Here is a 20,526-nt window from a genome sequence, read left to right on the forward strand (position 1 = left end):
CACAGTGTTTTTTAAACATTAATTCATGTTGTGGGAAAGAACTGTTTGCCTCTTGGTACAAGTAATGCTGATTAAATACTCTACTATTCCATACTAAGAGTACATTTTAATAGAAAAATTATAGATAAAAAAGTGGCTTGTTATTTTGAGCCAGGTATGAGAATGCTTATTTTACATTAGCTCTGCATACGTTATGTCATCTAGCTGCAGCTTTAATTGGGGATTAGTGGCTGGAAGTTAAACTTATCTACTCGATTCTAGGTGTCACATACGGCAAGTCACTTTGTCTCCCCGTGTCTCAACTCACCCTCCATAGAAGGCAACAGCTGCCCTCTGCTCCCTTGTCAGGATAAACTATTATCAGTATTCAGAAAAAGCTGGTAGGTGAAAGAGGCAATTAGGTACTTTAGTTTACTAAGCTTAGTTAAGAGAAACCTATTCAAAATTTAGATTAGCATCTTCTGTTTATACTGCCATCAACTGTTAGGAAAAGGAACAGCACCGTTTCACAGAGCTCCTAATTATATCACATCTAGACACGATGCAGGCAATTCATAACTGGGATCTCCTGCCGCTTTTTGTTGTTTAACAATCAGCTGCCTACAGACTGCCACTATTTTTCAGGAGGGATTCAATAGCTTATGGATATTTAGGTCTGCATGATTTAAAGCACTCTGGTGCAACAAATCCATTTTTTAAAAATTAAAAATGACTTATTGCAGTAAGGAAAGTGACAGGGAAGGGCCCTAAAAACTGGGATGTTTGATGGGAAGTCATATAGCCTTTCTGCAAACGAATCAAAACAAATGCTCATTAAAGAATGGACACCATATGTTCTCCACTCATGTTAGAATATAAAAAGTTATAGTCATGTGTTTGATATCCAGGCATCCGGAAACAAACTGAAGGGAGGTTTTGCCACAGATCCAAACTGAAGTGGGAAATCAGTCTTAAGTGGGCTGCAAGCCAAATAAAAGACCTGCTCATACACCTAACTGTGACCATAGCGGTTCAATTGAATTTAAATGCAATAATAATAATAATAATAATAATAATAAAATAATAATAATAATAATAATAATAATAATAATAATAATAATAATAATATAATAATAATAATAATAATAATAATAATAATAATAATAATAATAATATATTTTATTTATACCCCGCCCTCCCTGGCTAGAGCCAGGCTCAGGGCAGCTAACACCAGTAAAATTACAACAAAAACATAATAGGAAAAAGAAAAAGAAAAAAAACCAATTTAAAATACAAGTTAAAATATAATTTAAAATGCAGCTTCATTTTAAAAGTAGCCCATAGATCAAAACCATAAGGGAAGAGAAACATAAGGGTCAGACTGAGTCCAAACGGAACAGCTGTCTTGCAGGCCCTGCGGAAAGATGTCAAATCCTGCAGGGCCCTGGTCTCTTGTGACAGAGCGTTCCACCAAGTTGGGGCCAGTACTGAAAAGGCCCTGGCCCTAGTTGAGATCAATCTAACCATCTTGCGACTTGGGACCTCCAAAGTGTTGTCATTTGTGGACCTTAAGGTCCTCCGTGGGGCATGCTAGGAGAGGCGGTCCTGTAGAAGACACTTCTCTCAATAAATCATCCTCTTGTTTTGTAAGCATCTATATCTGACATAAAGGACTTTTTCTAGGCCGTCCCCTCCTCCCTAGGCCACTTTCCCTGCTCTGTGGCCTCAAGTGCTTTTGGCTGGCTAGAATGAGTCCTTGAACTGCGATGCTTTGGGCTTTCCTGACTGTAGGAAGAGGCAGGGGTCTAGAAAAACTAGCCTACTGTACATTCAAACATTCAAACTTGTTGCTCTGCCTCTTCTTGTCCCTGGAACATAGACCAGAAGGGAATGCAACTCTTGGGCTGAAAAAGGTTCTCCAACCCAGTGTCACATTCCTTGTCCCCTTCTTCCACCACCTGCTACACCAGAGCTTTTCAAATTGCACGTCGCACCACATTAGTGTGTTAGCTGCAGTGTGTGGGTGTGTCATGTGAACGCTCCCTGCACTCCTCCTGGGGCTGGGAAGGGGTTAGTTTAACCTCTGGTTAGCTGGTAAAACTGAATTACTGTGCAGCAAAATGATGCATGTCTAAAAAGTGTGTCACCAACATGAAAAGTTTGGAAAGCTCTGTGCCACACGCACACATTTTGGTCTTTTAAAACATAAAACATAAAAAGAATGCTTACATATATTGATCGTTCCACAAATAGCAGCTGTGGCACATTCAAGAAGGTGGAACCATTTTAGTGGCACCTAGAATGGGACCACGAAACAGAGTATGTGTTTTCCCACCACCACCACCAATTTTTTACCTTTTACTCTCTGTAACAGCCTGGTCCAAATGTTTGAAGATATCCTGCATAAGAATGCAGCTGGAGCGGCTGTTGATAGGATACCCATAAGCTCTCTTCCAGTACTGCTTCAGATCATTCAGATATTCAAGTACCTGGTATCATACACATTTAAAAGTTGTTACAAAGAAGGATTATTTTACACGCAACAATATATTTTAGTAAATTACAGGCAGGCCATTCCAATGCACACAAACTTTCATATAACTATTGGTACCTAACCCATCAATATAGATAGATATCCCGTTTTCCACCTCAGGCAATGGGTTCTTTCCTCTTCCCTCCCTACCACCATTGCAATCAGGAGCAAATGCTTTGGCAGAGACCTGCCTTTATAACACTGTAGTTGCAGCCTCCCAGGGGCAAGCCAGGAACAGCAAACGGGAATGAGCACTGAATTCTACAATTTAATAGGAATATGAGTGAAAAGGTAGGCAAAGGATTGTTTCCTGCACAGGAGTGAAGTCAATAGGTGCAGCTAATGCTAAAGACATTGGTTATGAGCCTTGCTAAAAGCAGACACTACTTTTAGGAATTTAGTGTTCCTTAGAAAGAGACTGAATATAGCCAATATATATGCATCTGTTATCCTAGGTGTCTACACGCAGATGCTCAGGGTGACAGGCTGGAAGGTTGGGCAGAGTAGGAGAGGGTATCTAACGAGAGCAGGAATGTTAAATGACACTCCCCAAGATCAAACCGTGGTAGTATCATTTGTGCTAGCACTTGTCCTGCCGCAGCAGGTTGTTTTGGTCAAATTAAATCATGTTAAGTGAGTGCCAGATTTCAGCTCATGGTTAGAATTCAAGTTTTCCTCATGGTAGACCACTGAAATTAATGGACTTAGCTGAGTAATGCTGATTAATTTCAGCAGCTCTAGGTAAAGGTAAAGGGACCCTTGACCATTAGGTCCAGTCGCGGATGACTCTGGGGTTGTGGCGCTCATCTCGCTTTATTGGCCAAGGGAGCTGGCGTACAGCTTCTGGGTCATGTGGCCAGCATGACTAAGCCACTTCTGGCGAACCAGAGCAGCGCAAGGAAACGCCGTTTACCTTCCTGCCAGAGCGGTACCTATTTATCTACTTGCACTTTGATGTGCTTTTGAACTGCTAGGTTGGCAGGAGCAGGGACCGAGCAATGGGAGCTCACCCCATCAAGGGGATTTGAACCACCAACCTTCTGATCGGTAAGCCCTAGGTCTGTGGTTTAACCCACAGTGCCACCCGCAGCACTTTCAGAGGCTCTACTCTTGAGTAAAAACTTGGTTGAATACTACCCGCTACGTCCTATATAATTCTGTGAGACCGAATAACAGTTTTTTTCACAATACACTGAAACATTCAATTCTCCACTTCTTTAGTTAAGGGGGTTGCAGACGTATACACAGTACCTACCTTGGCATCTTCTTCACTGAAGAGCGAACACCAGGGGGAGCTAATGTTTTTTATGGCCAGCTCAAATGAGCAAGTGAAAAATGCCACCTGAACCAAATCTGTTGTAAAGAAAAGCAACAGTTAGCAACACACCGACAGTACATCAGGTAGGATGCCGCAAGCCATCAATGAAATGTTTACGCAGAAAGGGCAACACACAAGGACCACGTCAGTGGTGAACAAAATGCCCCTTTACATGCAATAAAAAGAGATACAATCTGGGAACCAAGTCCTGTGTATAGAACAAGGCTAGGGAACCCTTTGTATGCTGAGAGTCGTATTTCCTCAGGGATAACATCTTGGGAAATGGATAACAAGCGTGGGCAAGGTCATGATTTTCTCTCACTTCTGAACTCCTATCCTCTGTACATCAATTAGGCTTTGAAACAAAAGCTTCCATTGGCAACAACAGAAGCTTTTTTCTAGTCTAATTACTGTGTCAAGGAGGGGCAAAGAGGGATGAGACAGAATGGATCCAAAGGCACCAGGAGCTAGACCTAGCCTGCAGGCAAGAAATTCCCCTATCCCTGGCACAAACAGAGGGGTGACGTGCAAGAACTATGCTTGCAATTCCACAAATGGGTCCGTAGTCTTCTGCATCCCTGGAATCAATACATATAATACACTACAAACTATAAGCAAAAAGAAATGAGCTAGTGAATGTGGGATTTTTATGTACAGTATTTCAAGAATGTTTTTAACATATATAAACACGGAATACATGGTGGGTATTAAATATTTGCAGTGGAATTATTTGATTAGATTCGTATGAACAAGAACACATCAGTGCCTGGAGTGTTTTATGCATGCAAGTGCTTCTGAAAATATTCACAAACTTGTTCAAAAACTCAACTTAATTAAAATTGCAAACTGTATAAATATAAGCCTCGTTGTTAAGGCTGTTAGGTGAAACTTAACATGTTAACCTTTCTACCATTGAAAGAATCATAATCATATATTCTGTAAAAAAACCAACATATAAGTGAATACGTATACTCAGACAACATCTTACTACCTGCTCTTGTTTCAATCACTTTTAGCAGGGTTATGATTAAAGTAACTAGAAATCATTGTTGCATGTACACTACAGGAAACACAATATTCTTTAGTTAGTTCAGATGGTCAAGTGAAAAAGGACACCAGAACCCAATCTGTAGAAAAGGCAAGTGACAAATGAAACTGTCAAAACTGCATCTATGCACATTTAGTAACAGGATAATGCTTAGTTACACTCCGTAACAAGAGAGAGATGTTTCAGAAGTTGGAGTTACGGAAGTGTCAATACTGTATCATATGACATTGACCTTCTTTACTACATTTATATCTGCATATCTTAGAGCTCCTCCTCCATCAATTATGACTCAAAATCCCTTGCCTAATGAATTCAAGAGTGAGACAGAAAGGACTTTTTATGCTGCTAGAAAACTTGAATCGATGCACCTGCCTTTATCTATCACAAAGAAAAACAGGATAGAGTTGTTTGCAGTGGCTCTGGGGAGTAGTGAACTGTAATAATGATACTACCTATGTTCATCTGATAAAAGTATGTCTTTCCCCCACTTTTTGTGTTTGATTGGTGCTTAGTGATGTTCTGTTGTATTTTAAATGGAATGTTAACCACCTGAAACGGTTGATAGGAAGGATAAAACACGGTAGAATGAAATAATACTTCCTGATTCAGTAAAAGTAGACCCATAATGCAAATAATTAATGCAAATGCACATCCAGATGCCCATTTCACTGTTCATCTGTGTCCCACTAAACTGGGTGCATGTGGGTTTTTAGTGCAAACCGGAATACCTAATGCCATCTGGATTCACAAAGTTATGTGGAATATCTATCACCAGTGTTTATCTTCTAAAAATATGTTTAGGGGTACTCTCATTTTCCTACTCATATTGAAATACTGTCCCTCAATAAGGCCAAACTTAGATTCACAAAATGTTTAGGGGTATGCGTACCCCTGAGTCCCCCACAGAAAAAAAGCACTATCACCATCTGGATCCATAAAGTTTGTACGACAACAGCAAGATGAGGTCCTCTCTTTTCTCATGAAAATACTTTCTTCCTGGTAAAATCTAATAAAGTTAGCCTGTGGCCCAGGAAGGGGGGAAAGGTTGCCACAAAGAACTTGTACACGATACAGTGGTGCCCCGCAAGACGAATGCCTCGCAAGACGAAAAACCCGCTAGACGAAAGGGTTTTCCGTTTTTGAGCTGCTTCGCAAGACGATTTTCCCTATGGGCTTGCTTTGCAAGACGAAAACGTCTTGCAAGTGTTCCGATTTTTTTTCGCTTTCCCCCCCTTTTTCTAAGCCGCTAAGCTGCTAAGCCTTTTAGCCGCTAATCCTTTAATAGCCGCTAAACCGCTAATAGCGCTAATCCGCTAAGCGGGTTGCTTCGCAAGACGAAAAAACCGCTAGACGAAGAGACTCGCGGAACGGATTAATTTCGTCTTGCGAGGCACCACTGTAGTTGGTTTCTCATGCTTCTTAAGTGTTTGACCACAAGCCAAAACACTCCCTTTAGGCAGCCCCAAACATCTGCATGTACCCAGGAGACACAGACTTACAAAGAAAACCATCCACAAACATCCTTCCTCTATGCTTCACCACCAGCTGTTCTTTAAACAACTCTGGCAGCAGTCAGTTGTGGGTAGATATCAGCTGGGCACAGAGAACTAGTTGTACATTTCTTCTAGGTATAATTTTGGAAAAGTTGCAGCTCTTGTGGTAGATAGTTTTAGTTGCTTGCTCTTTCTACAGAGGTTCTTGAAAGGGTGCCGACACCAGTAGCTTGTGCCACACACCAAAATAAAGTTTATTAAAAGACAATGTTGATAATGGCTCGTGACATGGATATTGTTAGTTACTAGCTACAGAGCTTGCTGGTAGTGGATGTTTTGTAGTTAAAAAAGAAAAAGCACTGTAGCAGTGAAATAGGTACGTGTGCACCGCACCATTACCTGAAAACCGCATGCAAGAGTTGATAGGCCATTTCCTTTCTGCATTCCGCACTTCATCGTACAAATTTTCCCAAGCATCTTCAATACTTCTAAGAGTTTGTCTCAATGGAGCACGACTGTCTGCTCTCTCCAGGCTACCACAGAAACATGAACTAGGCTTCAGTTTTCACTCTGCGTGGCACAAGTGTGCATCTCTGCACTTGTGAGAGTCATATAATGCATGCAGCTGAGATACTTTAACTTATGTGAACCAGTCCCTAAGAGCAATGAAAATGAAAACAAGGCACTGGGGGGGGGGAAGGGTAAATATTTTATGTCCCCCCAGTCAGGTTCAACAGAAGTTAACCTTTAAAGCTTTCCCAAAAGATGTTTATGTTTACTGCTTATTTGCTCTTCATAATAACTGAGAACAGGTAGGAAGCTGATAAAAGAACATTACCTGCGTTTAAGTCATTCACTGGTAGACACAAGGTGTTTGCGATTTTCCCCACTACTTCCTTCATCTCAGGACCTTCCTTGAAGGCATCCAGCTCATGCATAGCCGTATCATTGTCTTCTATATCTTTAACAAATCTTTCACATAGATCAAAAAACCTCATCAGTTTGTCGTTGGTTTCAATTCCTTCTGTCGTCGTGGCTGAAAATGAAATGCCAAAAGGTTATTAAATGTCATAAGTTGCTTTAAAGTGGAATATAAATTCACAAAAGCAAGCACGTTGCAAAATACACACTCTTAAAACTGAATAATCTTCAGTCAAACACTGAGTTAAAGGTAGTTGCTTCAAGCAAACTACAGGGGGCATATGCTTTTTTATATAAAGCATTTTGCACAATTTCTCAAAAGGGCTCTGAAACCAAGGGTTCTGTGAAATCCTCTATCAACATAAAACCTTGCTAAAAGTAAACTGGACGAATGGTTTGTGGAAAGAATATTGTGGGCTTGATTCTAGAAACAATGGACTATAAAGTCACGTCACCACAGGCAATGGCCTGCCTGATACTATTCAGGGTCTCACTAAAATCAACCATCTGAATGATCCTGGACCGCTCTTATTTTATCCTTTCCAAATACTGAGCTCTGCACTTTCCCTAGTTCATAAAATTATGATTATCTTCCCAGTAACTACCACTCCTCACTTCTGGGCACTTGGAACTTAAGGAAGTGATTTTATACGGTGCCCTTTAGAACATCCATTATTCCTTATCTCCCAACTTTGTGCTACAGCTCATTAGCATTCTGAGTGCCCCTACCTGAAAGCCCAGTACAAAAATCTGAGACTGATCTTCCTCTCCCCCAGTTCCTACATATAAACAGAATACACTACCCCGGAATGTTTCATGTGTTTCAACATGCCTATCTTCTGTATAACAATTAATATGAAAATCTCATGTAAATTTAACCTACTCTGACATCAATCACATTGGTTTTTGAATCTGTTGGTTGCAGTTCTCAGTATGCACTGTTTTTATCGTGAGTGAGGAACAAATGGCCCAAACGCTGAATATGACCCAAGGAGCCTTTGGTTCAAGATTAATTTTAACTGCTGGCATACACAGTACTATCCAGTTACCAACAGTGTGTTTGTTTATTTAACATGATTAGCGTATCGCTTAATCATTGAAGTGATTTACATAAAATATTTTCACTTTATTTATTCATTTTAAATTTCCTTAATATTACTAAAATTTGTATGTTTAAATATACTGCAATATATTTCATACCTGAAATGTCTTAAATGCCAACGTTTCCAATCTACAGTGGTGCCTCGCAAGATGAAATTAATTCATTCCGCAAGTTTTTTCTTCTTGCGAGTTTTTCGTCTTGCGATGCACGGTTTCCCATAGGAATGCATTGAAAATCAATTAATGCGTTCCTATGGAAACCGCCTCCAGACCAGGTCCGGGGACAGTCTGTCCCCCAACCTCTTCTGAAGGCTGGGGGGGGGGACAAGGGCTTTTCTTCCCACCCCCAGCATTTTAAAAAACCCCAGGACAGCGGAGGACTTCTCCGCTGTCCGGGGCGATCTTAAAATGCTGGCGGGCGGCATTTTAAAATCGCCCGGGACAGCGGAGGACTTCTCCGCTGTCCGGGGCAATGTAAAAGCCCCTGGGAAGGCAGGCAGGGGGGACAAAGACTTTTGCCCCCCGCCCGCCTTCAGAAGCGGTCCTGGACCTCTTCTGAAGGCGGGCGGGGGGCGAAAGTCTTTGCTCCTCACCGCCTGCCTTCCAAAGCCGTCCGGGACAGTGGAGAAACGTGCTGCCTTTCTCCGCTCTCCCGGGAAGGCAGGCAGGGGGGAGCAAATACTTTCGCCCCCCGCCCGCCTTCAGAAGAGGTCCTAGACCTCTTCTGAAGGCGGGCGGGGGGCGAAAGTCTTTGCCCCCCCGCTTGCCTTCCAAAGCCGTCCGGGACAGCGGAGAAACGTGCTGGTATTTAAGTTAGCTGAGCAGTGAGCAGGAATGATATTAGATAAGCACATTAACTATGATTTGAAAGTTCTGGCCAGGTCTTCTTTTTTTAGGAGAGGGACCAGTACCACACACAAAGGGGGACAAAAACAACCCTTATCAAGAGAAAAGGGCTGGGACTGGGGCCTTAAATGATTATCCAACCCTGCAGGGTGTGGTAGTGGATGTGCTGGATTGATGTCTTTCCTCGGTAATGGACTCAGTGAGAGACAATAAACTGAAGCTCAATCCAGATAAGAATGAGACACTGTTAGTGGGTAGTTCCCTAGAACCGATGGATGGGAGGTTGCCTGTCTCTCAGCCCCACTCACCTCACAGAGTGTTTGTTGTGGGGGAGGAAGGGAAAGGAGAATGTTAGCCGCTTTGAGACTCCTGAAGGGGAGTGAAAGGCGGGATATCAAATCCAAACTCTTCTTCTTCTTCTGCCTGCTCTTGATGGGGTTACACACTCCCTCTGAAGGAGCAGGTATGCAACTTGCGGGTACCGTATTTTTCGCTCTATAGGACGCACTTTTCCCCCTTCAAAAATGAAGGGGAAATGTGTGTGCGTCCTATGGAGCGAAGAAGCCATAGCCCCGCGACCCTCTCCCGGCTGGAGAGGTGACGCGCGGCTATGGCAGGAGCCTCTCCGCTGCGCCTTTCCGCTGCTCCCTGACCTGCTCTTTGGGGCTGGTGGTGGGCTTCCCCTCACCAGCCCCAAAGACCAGGTTGAAAGGAACCTTAAACGGCACCTTGTTATAGAGCGGGAAAACAAGAGGGGGAAAGTTCTCCCCCTCTCTGTGCAGCGCCTCCTGCCGCTTCACTGAAGGGGCGCTGGGCAGAGAGGGGGAGATTTTTTTTTCCTTGTTCTCCCCCCTCTAAAACAAAGTGCGTCCTATTGTCTGGTGCGTCCTATGGTGCGAAAAATATGGTATTTCTGGATCCTTTGCTGTCGCTTGAGGCTCAGGTGGCCTCGGTGGCACAAAGTGTCTTCCATCCGCTTCAGCTGGTGGCCCAGGGACAGGGATAACCTAACTTCTGTTGTCTATGCTCTGGCAACCTCTAGGTTAGATTACTGCAACATATTATCTGTGGGGCTCACATTTGGCAGCCAGGTTGCTCATCAGGGCAAGACCATTTGAACATATAACACCAATCCTGGCCCAACTGCACTGGCTGCCAATTAGTTTCCAGCCCAATTCAAATTGCAGGTTTTGACCTATAAAGCCTTAAACGGTTCAAAACTGCAATACCTCCAGGGCTGCCTCTCCCCATTTGAACTGACCCAGACCCTGTGATCAACATTGCAGGACTTTTCCATGAGAGTCCCAGAGGGTGACAACACAAGAAGGTGCCTTTTATGCACTGCCTCCCAACTTAAAACCTTTCCTCTATAACTAGACCTTTAACTATCTGTGTGGCCTTTTAGAAGTGGATGGGGTGTGTTTTAATTTAATTCTTTTCCTCTTGGTTTTAACGTATCTGCTTGGGGGTGGGGGAGAATCTCATATTGCAAAGCTAGGCTTCTCTACTGACAACCTTGTCCTACTGAATTCAATTATGACACTTAATCCCAGGCGCATTTCATGCGTGCATTTCATTTTGATGCTTTTTCTTTGCCTAAAGTGCCTAATACGTGCACATAATAATAAAAATAGTAAGTGGGGTACATTATTGCCGCCTTGGGGTCTTTAAATGGTCCTGACCTCTGCAACCACACCCCAAAGTGCCATCAGCTATCATGGGCATAGCTGGGGGTAGGAGGCAGGGGGCAGTTGCCCCTCCAAATACTTAACTGAAAGTAGCAATTGTAGAATCACTCTTGGGGTCAAAATAAAGTGATAAAAAACCTGTTGTTGAGACATTTCATTCGGAAACTGCTGGACAGAGCCAAACAGAGGACGACGACAGGTGGGCGTCCCCGCCCTCACTAACATAAATCCTAGCTACGCCCATGCAGGTTATAATGAAGCAGAGAATGGACGGCTTGCTGGGAGTGGGAAGGATGCGGGGTTACTCTCACCATGCTTTTGGGACGTGCCCTGCCGCTGGCCGTCGAGCGCCTGCCGGAGCCCTTCGCGGAAGGCGGCGGCGCTGTCCAGGCACCGGTGCTTGGAGCTGCTGACGAAGGCGAAGCGTCGGTTCCTGGCCAGGAGGCTGGGGAAGCGGCGGGCGAGGCGCCTGGCCAGCATCTCCATGTCGCGACGCCCCCGCGGGGCCAGCTTGCCGTCCATGTCCGGCCGGAGCCACATGGTCCAGCGCGCCAGGCGGGAGGCGGCGCTGGCGTTGCATTTCCCGGCGTTTCCCTGGACGAGTCCGTGGAGGCGGCCCAGCTTCTGGATCTGCTTGCGCGTCGGGAAGCGGGTGCCGTGGCGGAAGACGGCGCCGAGCTGCAGCGGGGCGCAGGAAGCCGGCGGCAGCGGGAAGCCGGGCTGCGGCGGCCCGAGCGACAGCGGGTCCCGCAGGAGCTCCGGGTGCAGCTCCTCGTAGCGGGACTTGGTGCCGAAGTAGGGGCTCAGCCTCTCGGCCGCCGTCTCCGCCTTCCCCTCGGCGGGCCCCGGCGCCAGGAGGAAGAGCAGCGGCAGCAGCAAGAGGCAGCCGTCGGGTCGCAGCATGAGAGCGGCAGGGAAGCGGCTGTTCTCCTCCTAAGCGCGGTGCCCGGACCTCAACCCCGGTGTAAAGCGCGAAGCCCACGCAGGAAGTCGAGCCACAGGGGCCTCCCCCTCAGCGCTTTGGCTTTTCCTTTCCGCTGATTGGTCGGTGACTCCCCGCCCACTTGCCCGCCCACTTGCTTGCCCGCACCCAAAATGGCCACCTCGCCGCATGACTTCTAAACGCTTTAAGCCACTGCCGCCCTCAAGCAAGATGGCGGTTGTTGCTTCCCATCCCTCCCCGTTCTCCCCGCCATCCTATATATACAACAGTGCCCAGCCCTAAGTGGCGTTCAGCCTCCTCGGGAACCTGCTGAGAGAGGCTGAGGAAGCCTGACAAGATCTTCCCAAAGCCGACAGGGCAGCTGAACAGAAACAAGCACCCCTCTACCACTATCATGTATTCTTCCCTTTCCCTTGTTCCCTCAAGTCCATTCAGCGCCTTGGGAAGGCGGAATAATTGTGCAAAATAAGCACACGACCATATATCTTACTGAGGGTCTTGTCAGAAATACTCAAACAACAAAACAATGCTGCTGCGGATCCCAGTTATTATAAGGCTGCTTTGATTGCAGGTTGAATGGACTTTGGGTGATGCCAACGCTGTTATTTTAGATATGTTTAGACTCCCCACCCCCGTGGGTCAAAGTAGCCCTGTGCTCATATGAAGCTGGGGTGAGTGAGTGGTTAACAACAACCTTGCAATGCAGTCCAGTCCTAGTATCCTCATAATCTGGGAAACAGAAGAGGCTAAGGCTGAAAGATTTACAGCAAACTTGCAGTGTTTGCTGCAAGTAATTTCTCTGTAATTACCCAACATTGTTACATTCTAAGGAACATCTAGGTCCTTACAACAAACAGGCTCAAACTATGGATAATACTGGCAAATTGTGAAAGATCTGGTGGTTTTGCCTTTAAAAAGCGGGGGGGGGGGGGCGGCAGTGCAAGGCTACCAAGCTGCTTGCTTGCAGGAATCAGAGACAATTCCTGGTCTGAGAGAACCCTGTGCAGGGAGCTGAGATTCTCACCCCTCCAGAGAGGGGAGAGCTGCTCTTTATGAATATTCTAGATCCTGCTATACCTCAGCCACAATCCTGCAAAAAACAAAGCAACAAAAAAAAAATACCTTGGGGAGGGAAGAAGGGGAACTGTATATTGAGCATATGCTAAATTTCTGCATCCAAGCTACAAGATTCCAAAACAACAACAATGTGCAGTGATTCATACCCATTGATGAGAGACTTCTCCCTGGGAGAGCAGGGAAAATACTGAGGCTATCTAATAAGCAGAGTGCCAGCTCATAGAAACTAACCAGATTGCTGTTATTAGCAGGCCACAAACAGATTATTAAGCATTGCAAACATCCCTCCCTGGCATCTTGCAGTCAATGGATAATTTACATACAAGGCGGATAATAAGTATGGAAAAACTAACGTCAGTGTTTAAAAATAGAACCAGAAAAGCCAAATGAAGTCTGGCTAGCACCCTGAGTGGGATGCTTCAAATAAAGAGTTGTAATGTGATACCACAGATAGAACATGCATTTATGTCTCAGTGCAATTGTCTCTCTTTAAGTTGTCAAATAGCGTGCCCAGCAAACTAGGTATCATGCCAAGGTACTCAAAAGACTGCCTTGTGCAACGTGATTCTGTCTTTCCACTCAGGTCTTTGGCAGAGGCCATCGTCCGCCTCCTACCACAAACTGAGGTTGGTGAGGACATAGCAAGGCCTTTTCCATTGTGGCACCCAGGCTTTTGTGCCCAGGGAGGCTCGGCTGACCCCATCATTGGTGGTGTTTTCATGCCTTTAGACAAACACTTTTATTTTACCATGTTTTCACCCAGAGCAGAGATGGGGAACCTGTGGCTTTTCAGACACTGTTGGACTACAACTCCCATCATCCCTGACCATTGCTTAGAGATCTCTGAGTGACAGATCTCTGAGTGAGTTGCTGTTATTTAACATTAGCAGCAAGAAACTTACACCCAACTGCCCCATAATTGACACTGCTGAAATGAAGAAAGCTCAGGTGGGGATTGGTTAACCAAGGGAGGCGTTTGTGTGGGAAGAGTGTAAGCTCCATTCAGTTTTTTAGAAAACAAACCAACCATGGCCCTTCAAATTCCTTCTTAGCCTCAGAATTCTTTAATTTGAAGTGTTACACCAGGCTCCAGCTGGTGGAGCGGGATTTTAGTTTTAAAAAATCCACACTCCAAAACAACAAAGTAGATCCCAGAGACCTAATGTCTGAATGACTCTGCTCTATGAAAACACAGTGAGAGGACCCAATACAGTCCTGAGATGCTCTGCTACACACTCCTACAGTGGAGCTTCTGCTTTTGTGTGAGGAAAGGTGGTGGCTGTTTTCTTCTCCATGATCTTTTATGGTTCCCTCCCTTCCTCTCCACAATCTCCTCAGTATTTCTATTCTCTCTCAGATCATCAACTTTCTCCCTCTTCCCTTCCCTTCGGCAGTTCCTATAATCAGTGCTCTTTTTCTGGGGGGATGCAGGGGCACGCGTACCCCTAAACATTTTGTGAATGGAAGTTTGGCCTCATTGAGGGGCAGTATTTAAATATGGGTAGGAAAATGAGAGTACCCCTAAACATTTTTTTAAGGAAAAAAGCACTGCCTATAATGGTGAAAAAAGGGCTGTGTTCCAGGCATCCTAGAGGAAGTTAATTCACCCACGGCTACAGAAATATTGCAATTTGATAAAATAACAGAGAAAATATGTGCCGAGCAATTAAAAACCAAAACCAATAAAAAACATGATCCCATACGTCTTTCTTTGATACATAAGGTTCTTAAAAAAAAAAAGATTTCACTCAGATCTCCCTTCATCAAAAGTACTAAGACTACAGTCCATATGCTCTCTTATTTGGAAGCAATTGAAATGGAAATAAAAGCAGCAACAAAACATCAAAGAAACATCACATTTCCCCTTTCCTATGCAAGAAGAGCTATTAGTTTTGTTTCCTCTTTTTTCGAGCTTCCCTAAAGGTGGGCCCTGTCCTTTTGGACTTTATGATGGTGTATTGCATTTGTGTTTTTCTATGATGTTTTTAGTGACTTATATGGCTGGTTTTATTGTACATTTGGGATTTATTGGAGACCGTGTAGAGATTTTTAATATGAAGAGGTTTAGATATGGTCTTAAACAAACAAACAAACAAACAAACAAACAAACAAACAAACAAACACTAAGTACAAATACAAGAAGAGTTTCTTGTGCTGAGGACCTGGTGAGTGATGGTGATAGAAGAAGAGAATGACTCTAATCCTACACTTTTCACTAAATATGTAAAGTGGCTCACACCATTTGGAAGGGGTTTCAGATACTGAACTTGAGGGTGAAGAACTGTCTCAAAGACACAACTCCCAGTACCAAACACACTTTTCCTTAAAAACTACAGAGCAGCTCCCTTTTAATAGCTTTGTTCAAACACATGCGAGTCAGTGACTGAGAAAGGCACACCTTTAATTAGTGCAGACAGGGAAGCAAACAGAAGATGTTAGGAAGAAATGGGAGGTATTCACAAATACATCACCACTGTGTACTCTGAAAGAAGTTGCAACATCAGCAAAGCAAAGGTAGCATTTCTGGCAGAAGGAAAGTTTGATCATCTGTTTTGAGTCCACGTGGCTCTGAGTCATGTCTCTTTCCTATTCAGTCTGTGGTGTTGGGTAATCTTTGCATTTATAAAATGAAATAATGAACAGATCATCACATTTCCCCCCCTGTAACTCTGAATGAAGGGCAAGCGCTGAACAAATACATGCAGATTTGAGCACAAATGTTTTGGAAGCATCTGGGCTTGGTGTGTTACAATTCCAAGGAATAATGAAAGACCCTTTAGATGGCCTAATTCAAATCAGATTGAAGAGAAAGGCAAATGTATTAAAGACTGGTTCAAAGACTGATTTATTATTATAAATGTGTTTATTTGTTACATTTGTATCCTGACTTTTTACCCACTGTGACAGTTAATATAATATAGATGCAAAGAAGTGTAATAAAATACAAATAAAAAACAAGGCACATAAACAAACACAACTAGTAGAAGCCAATTTGTACAGATCGGCATCAGGAGCCTGAAAAAGTAGGCTTTTGCCTACCAGTGGAAGTTGGAAAAGACAGTATTACCTTGGTCTTCTTTGGCAGGTAGTCTGGAAGCAGCCACCAAGGAAACCCATGGTGTTTGACTTATGTAAAATAAATGAAAAAGCAAATAAAATAAATGAGGTACTACCAAAAGCAAACATAATACAACACACTCTATGTGGGTCTACTCATGAAGGCAATCCAGAAACCAGTGCCCAAATGCGGCTAGAGTGTTGAGCAAACTAGAAGCAATTCAAAGCATATTTGAAACTCTAGCTACCATTTAATCCAGGCATGTCCAAAATCCATTTTGCGGGTCTAATCCGGCCAGCCGGTTGATTTAATCCGGCCCCCGTGGCAGTATATGTCCTGGGGTAAAATTCTTTGGGGAGAAATTGTAGAATCTGGCCCTCTCTGAAAAAAGTTTGGGCACCCCTGATAATCTATTAGTTACCCTGGGACTTCAGAACTGAAGGGAAGCCCACATGGTCCCCATCCATCTGCCAGAGGACTCAGAGGCAATAGGACACCGTACTATTTCTTTTACAGAAAAAATACAAACGATCCATGGTATGAGGAAGATCAGACTAGGCCCAGCCCTTGGCTAGAAAAATCACATCTTCTTCCACACCCACTGCCAGTAAGAACTGTGTTATAACTACCAGGTGTTCTGGGACTGCGAAGTCGAGGGACAGTCTAGCTCTATTTCACTGGCCAAATAACTTGAAGCCAATGATAATTTTTGTTACTGACTCTAATAATGGGAAGTGGGTGGCATAATTAAGTGTATTACGAAACATATTCCTTAAGCTTTAGAAGAAAGTCAGTTTTATGGCTCCTGAGTGTACTAAATCTTTTACACACACACACAGCCAACCACATACCTAGTGCTTCAACATAATTGTTGCATAGCTTTCTGCCCAGCCTAGGATAACTCTGCTTTTAGTAATACTAGTGGGGACATGATTCATACTTGGAAAAACACCATGCACTTTTATTGCTTACAGACCTAATTACTGATAAGTCAACCCCCCCCCCAGTGCCTTCAGTTTGCATTCAAGTTGGTGCAGTATGGGTGTTTTAAAAATATATGCCTGCATGTGTCCCTGAAAAGAAAATGTAGTCTGATGCTAATATAGCAGTCACATTTTTTTGTCTTTAACTCCAAAAGATCTGTGGCTAAATAGGGACTGGAACCAAGGTCTCCTAGTCTGATTATGGGGCATATTTAAGGGACTCCATAGAAGACATCTATCTTAATAAGACCATCAGGTGAACCTGAGAGTGAATGGAGGAACATGTTAGTGACACGGAATCACAGAATTGTAGAGTTGGAAGGGATCCTGAGGGTCATCTAGTCCAACCCCCTGCAATGCAGGAATCTTTAGGCCAACATGGGGCTCGAACCCATGACCCTGAAAGGAAGAGTATCATGCTTTATCAACTGAGCTATTATGAACAGAGTTCTAAACATCTTGAATATATCTACTACAGTGGTGCCCCGCAAGATGAATGCCTCGCAAGACGGAAAACTCGCTAGACGAAAGAGTTTTCCGTTTTGGAGGTGCTTCGCAAAACGAATTTCCTATGGGCTCGCAATGTCTTGCGAGTTCCTGCTGGTTTTTTCCCCTCCCCCCCTTTTCTAAGCCGCTAAGCTGCTTATCAGCTGATCCGATCAGCAGATAAGCCGCTAAAAGCCGCTAATAGCGCTAATCCGCTAATCCTTCAATGGGCTTGCTTTGCAAGACGAAAAAACCGCTAGACGAAGAGAATCACAGAACGGATTCTTTTCGTCTTGCGAGGCACCACTGTACATATGATATATGCAGTGATTTGCTACTTGCAGACTAGATGACCCTTGGGACGCCTTACAGCTCTACAATTCTACGATTCTATTACTGAGTAAACATGTTGTCTAATTATTCCATTGCTGCACATGTGAAATACAATGTGCTGCAATTACTAGAGTCAATTGCCACCAATCCCACTGGCAGGACTGGCTCAGCCAGCTGGTATGTAGGGTAACTTCCTCCTCCCACGAAACTGATGTGGGCTGGAGTGGGTCAAAGTGATCCCCAAGCTTATACTGGGGACTATGAGTTCCCAGCCTCCACATTATCCTGCCTCCTCCTATATTGCTGTGCCAAGTTGCTTAAGAAGTGATTACCCTATAAAGAATATTTTTGAACCATATTTATTTAAATAATTCTTATACTACTTTCCCCAATGTACAAAGCAGTTTACATAGCAATAAAAGAATATAAAAGAATACATTTTAAAACAACCTAAATACCACCAGCAGTACCAAATATTCTAAATCTTAACAGTTCCTACAGAAACTGGGCAAAAATCTGGTGGAAAAGATTACATACTCCTGCAGCCCTTTCAAAGGTCCAGGCCTGCAAACTTCTTCCCTTCCACTGGGAAGACAGGCCAGTGTCAGCTACTGTAAAAATCTTAATATAAGCTGCCCATGCCTGCTGCAAAGGTGGCATAGATGAGAAAATCTGTAGGTGGGCTTTTATAGGGAAAGGCAAGGGACTGGGGTCATGGAAGGCTTGAAAAGTTCGAACCAGTGTTAGAAACTGAAATATGAAAGCTAGGAGATAAATGGCATCTTAAACTTAGGTTATGGGTGCAGCAAAAGAGTGTCTAGGCATGCTTTTTATAACAAGAATACAAAGCTAAAAATGAATGAATTGCAGCTAAAATATTATGTTCATGTTTCACATGGTCTAGTCCTTCCCCTGCCCACCCCTCTAATATTCTTAAGGAGGTCTCTTTTCCAGTCTTCAGTGAGGAGCTAGAATTGGGGAGGCAGAAAGGGGTCCTCCTTTCCTTCCACTCTGAAATCTTAGGCACAGTACTGCACCCAGAGCTCAGAAACTGCTCGCGCTAATGAAATTCGCTGTCGCAAAAATGCGCCTAGAACAATGGGAGTTTTGAACACTCGTTCAAACTAGTACCTTGAACTGGAACTGGAAGCAGACTGCCAGAAAATGTATGGCACAGAACAAAACGGATATGGGTGAATCCTTAAAACCACTTAGAAGGTGCAGAACAGGAATCTGTACCTGTTGAAGCTGCATAGTAGTCATCAAGGGTAGCCCCACGTTGGGCACATTGCAGTAATCAAGCCTAGAGCCGCATGGCAAGGTCTAGCCTGTCTATTAGAGGAGGATTGATTAGCCAAATAAAAGGTAAGAGGCCCTGGCAGCACATGTGACCTGCTTCTCATGAAGTAATACAGGAACTAGTTAGGAATATCCCAGGCTTAAGCTATACAGAAAAAGTTACAGCAGCAATGGGAAAACTCTAGCCATGGGCATTGCCACACCTCCTTCCCTGCACTGTGAACATCAATCAGGCTTGATAAAACTCTTCTACAGGAACTCATTGCTATAAAGGGGGAGGGCATGTGGGGCACACTGCAGCTTCTCTCCCCATGAGCTTGGCTCTCTGCAAAATCACTACCTTCCCCTTTTACAGAGCAGTCCTTTCCACAGCCATCTCCTATCTACATCACTGAGGAAAGATATATCCGAAAATAAAATCTGATATAAGGAATGAAATGTGAATTAGAGATAAATGTGTAATATCAAGCAGCAATGGTGTGTGGGGGGGGAGTAGGGCAAAGAGTGGGAAGTCAACGTTTTTGGGGGGAAATAATTTAAATCTGATGTGATCTGATAATGATTCATTAAAAATTGGAAAACTAAAAAATATTATTTGACAGAAAATAAAACATATAACGTGATGCTAAGACAGCAGTCACATATTTTGTCTGTTCTGAATGAAAGCTAAAATTCCTGGGGCAGTACCTCCCATTATCTGTGCAGCTCAAGGGCTTTATTTCAAGATACACACTTTCAAGCAATAGCATCCCTCTGATATAGGAAAACAGCATTGCAGCTTGCTGTGGCCAAAAAGGATATTTACAGGGTGCTGTTTTCTACGAGAGTTTCAGAGTCAGGTACACACCCAGTTTCAACCCAGCACATGGGACGGATACCATATGTGTATCCAGTCTCTGTCTACATAACCAGCTTGAATTTTGAATGTAGAGGTGTTCCCAGTTGCTAGTGTAAATACCCTCCCACTGCCTCTGTTAAATAACGTAGGAGGCAAAAATCTCTCCTCATGATGGATTGTGGTTTGTCCCAGATTCAGATTTACATTCCCAGCCTCCCTTACATTCCCTTCCCTGCTCCACAAATCTGGTGTTCATTTAAGAAACTAGCACATTCTGGCAATCCGTTGTCCATATGGACCAATTGTTACATTGAGGTAATGTACGTAGTCCAGGTGCCAAAGAAACTGCATAAGAAAATATTCTTTTCAGATGTGTCTAAAATGCAAGATATATTGGAATCCATGAATATCAGTTGTCTGTCAGGGGAAAACCCAAGCAATTTTGATACTCTTTTGAGTCTGTCAGTCAGTGATGTCAAAGCAAACCATCCATCTATATAACCTGTAAGTTTTCAGTTTCCTAATTTAAACATCTAATCATAACTGAACTATTGAAACACCTGCACTGTGTGGCAGATTTCA

General features: G+C 43.7%; 1 protein-coding gene across 1 annotated transcript in view; it reads right to left on the bottom strand.

Annotated features, from left to right (window-relative positions):
- Positions 1-11,983, bottom strand: part of MINPP1 (multiple inositol-polyphosphate phosphatase 1) — an 18,418-nt gene extending 6,435 nt beyond the window's left edge. The window contains exons 1-4 of the mRNA XM_081189699.1: positions 11,239-11,983; positions 7,210-7,407; positions 3,768-3,865; positions 2,335-2,468 (exon numbers count right to left, since the gene is read on the bottom strand). Of these exons, the coding sequence (XP_081045825.1) occupies positions 2,335-2,468; positions 3,768-3,865; positions 7,210-7,407; positions 11,239-11,830 (1,022 nt within the window). The 5' untranslated portion in view covers positions 11,831-11,983. The remainder of the gene's footprint in view (positions 1-2,334; positions 2,469-3,767; positions 3,866-7,209; positions 7,408-11,238) is intronic.
- Between the last annotated feature and the right edge of the window lie 8,543 nt (positions 11,984-20,526).

This window comes from Podarcis bocagei (assembly GCF_964188305.1).
Source record: "Podarcis bocagei genome assembly, chromosome: 4".
Taxonomy (NCBI): Eukaryota; Metazoa; Chordata; class Lepidosauria; order Squamata; family Lacertidae; genus Podarcis; species Podarcis bocagei.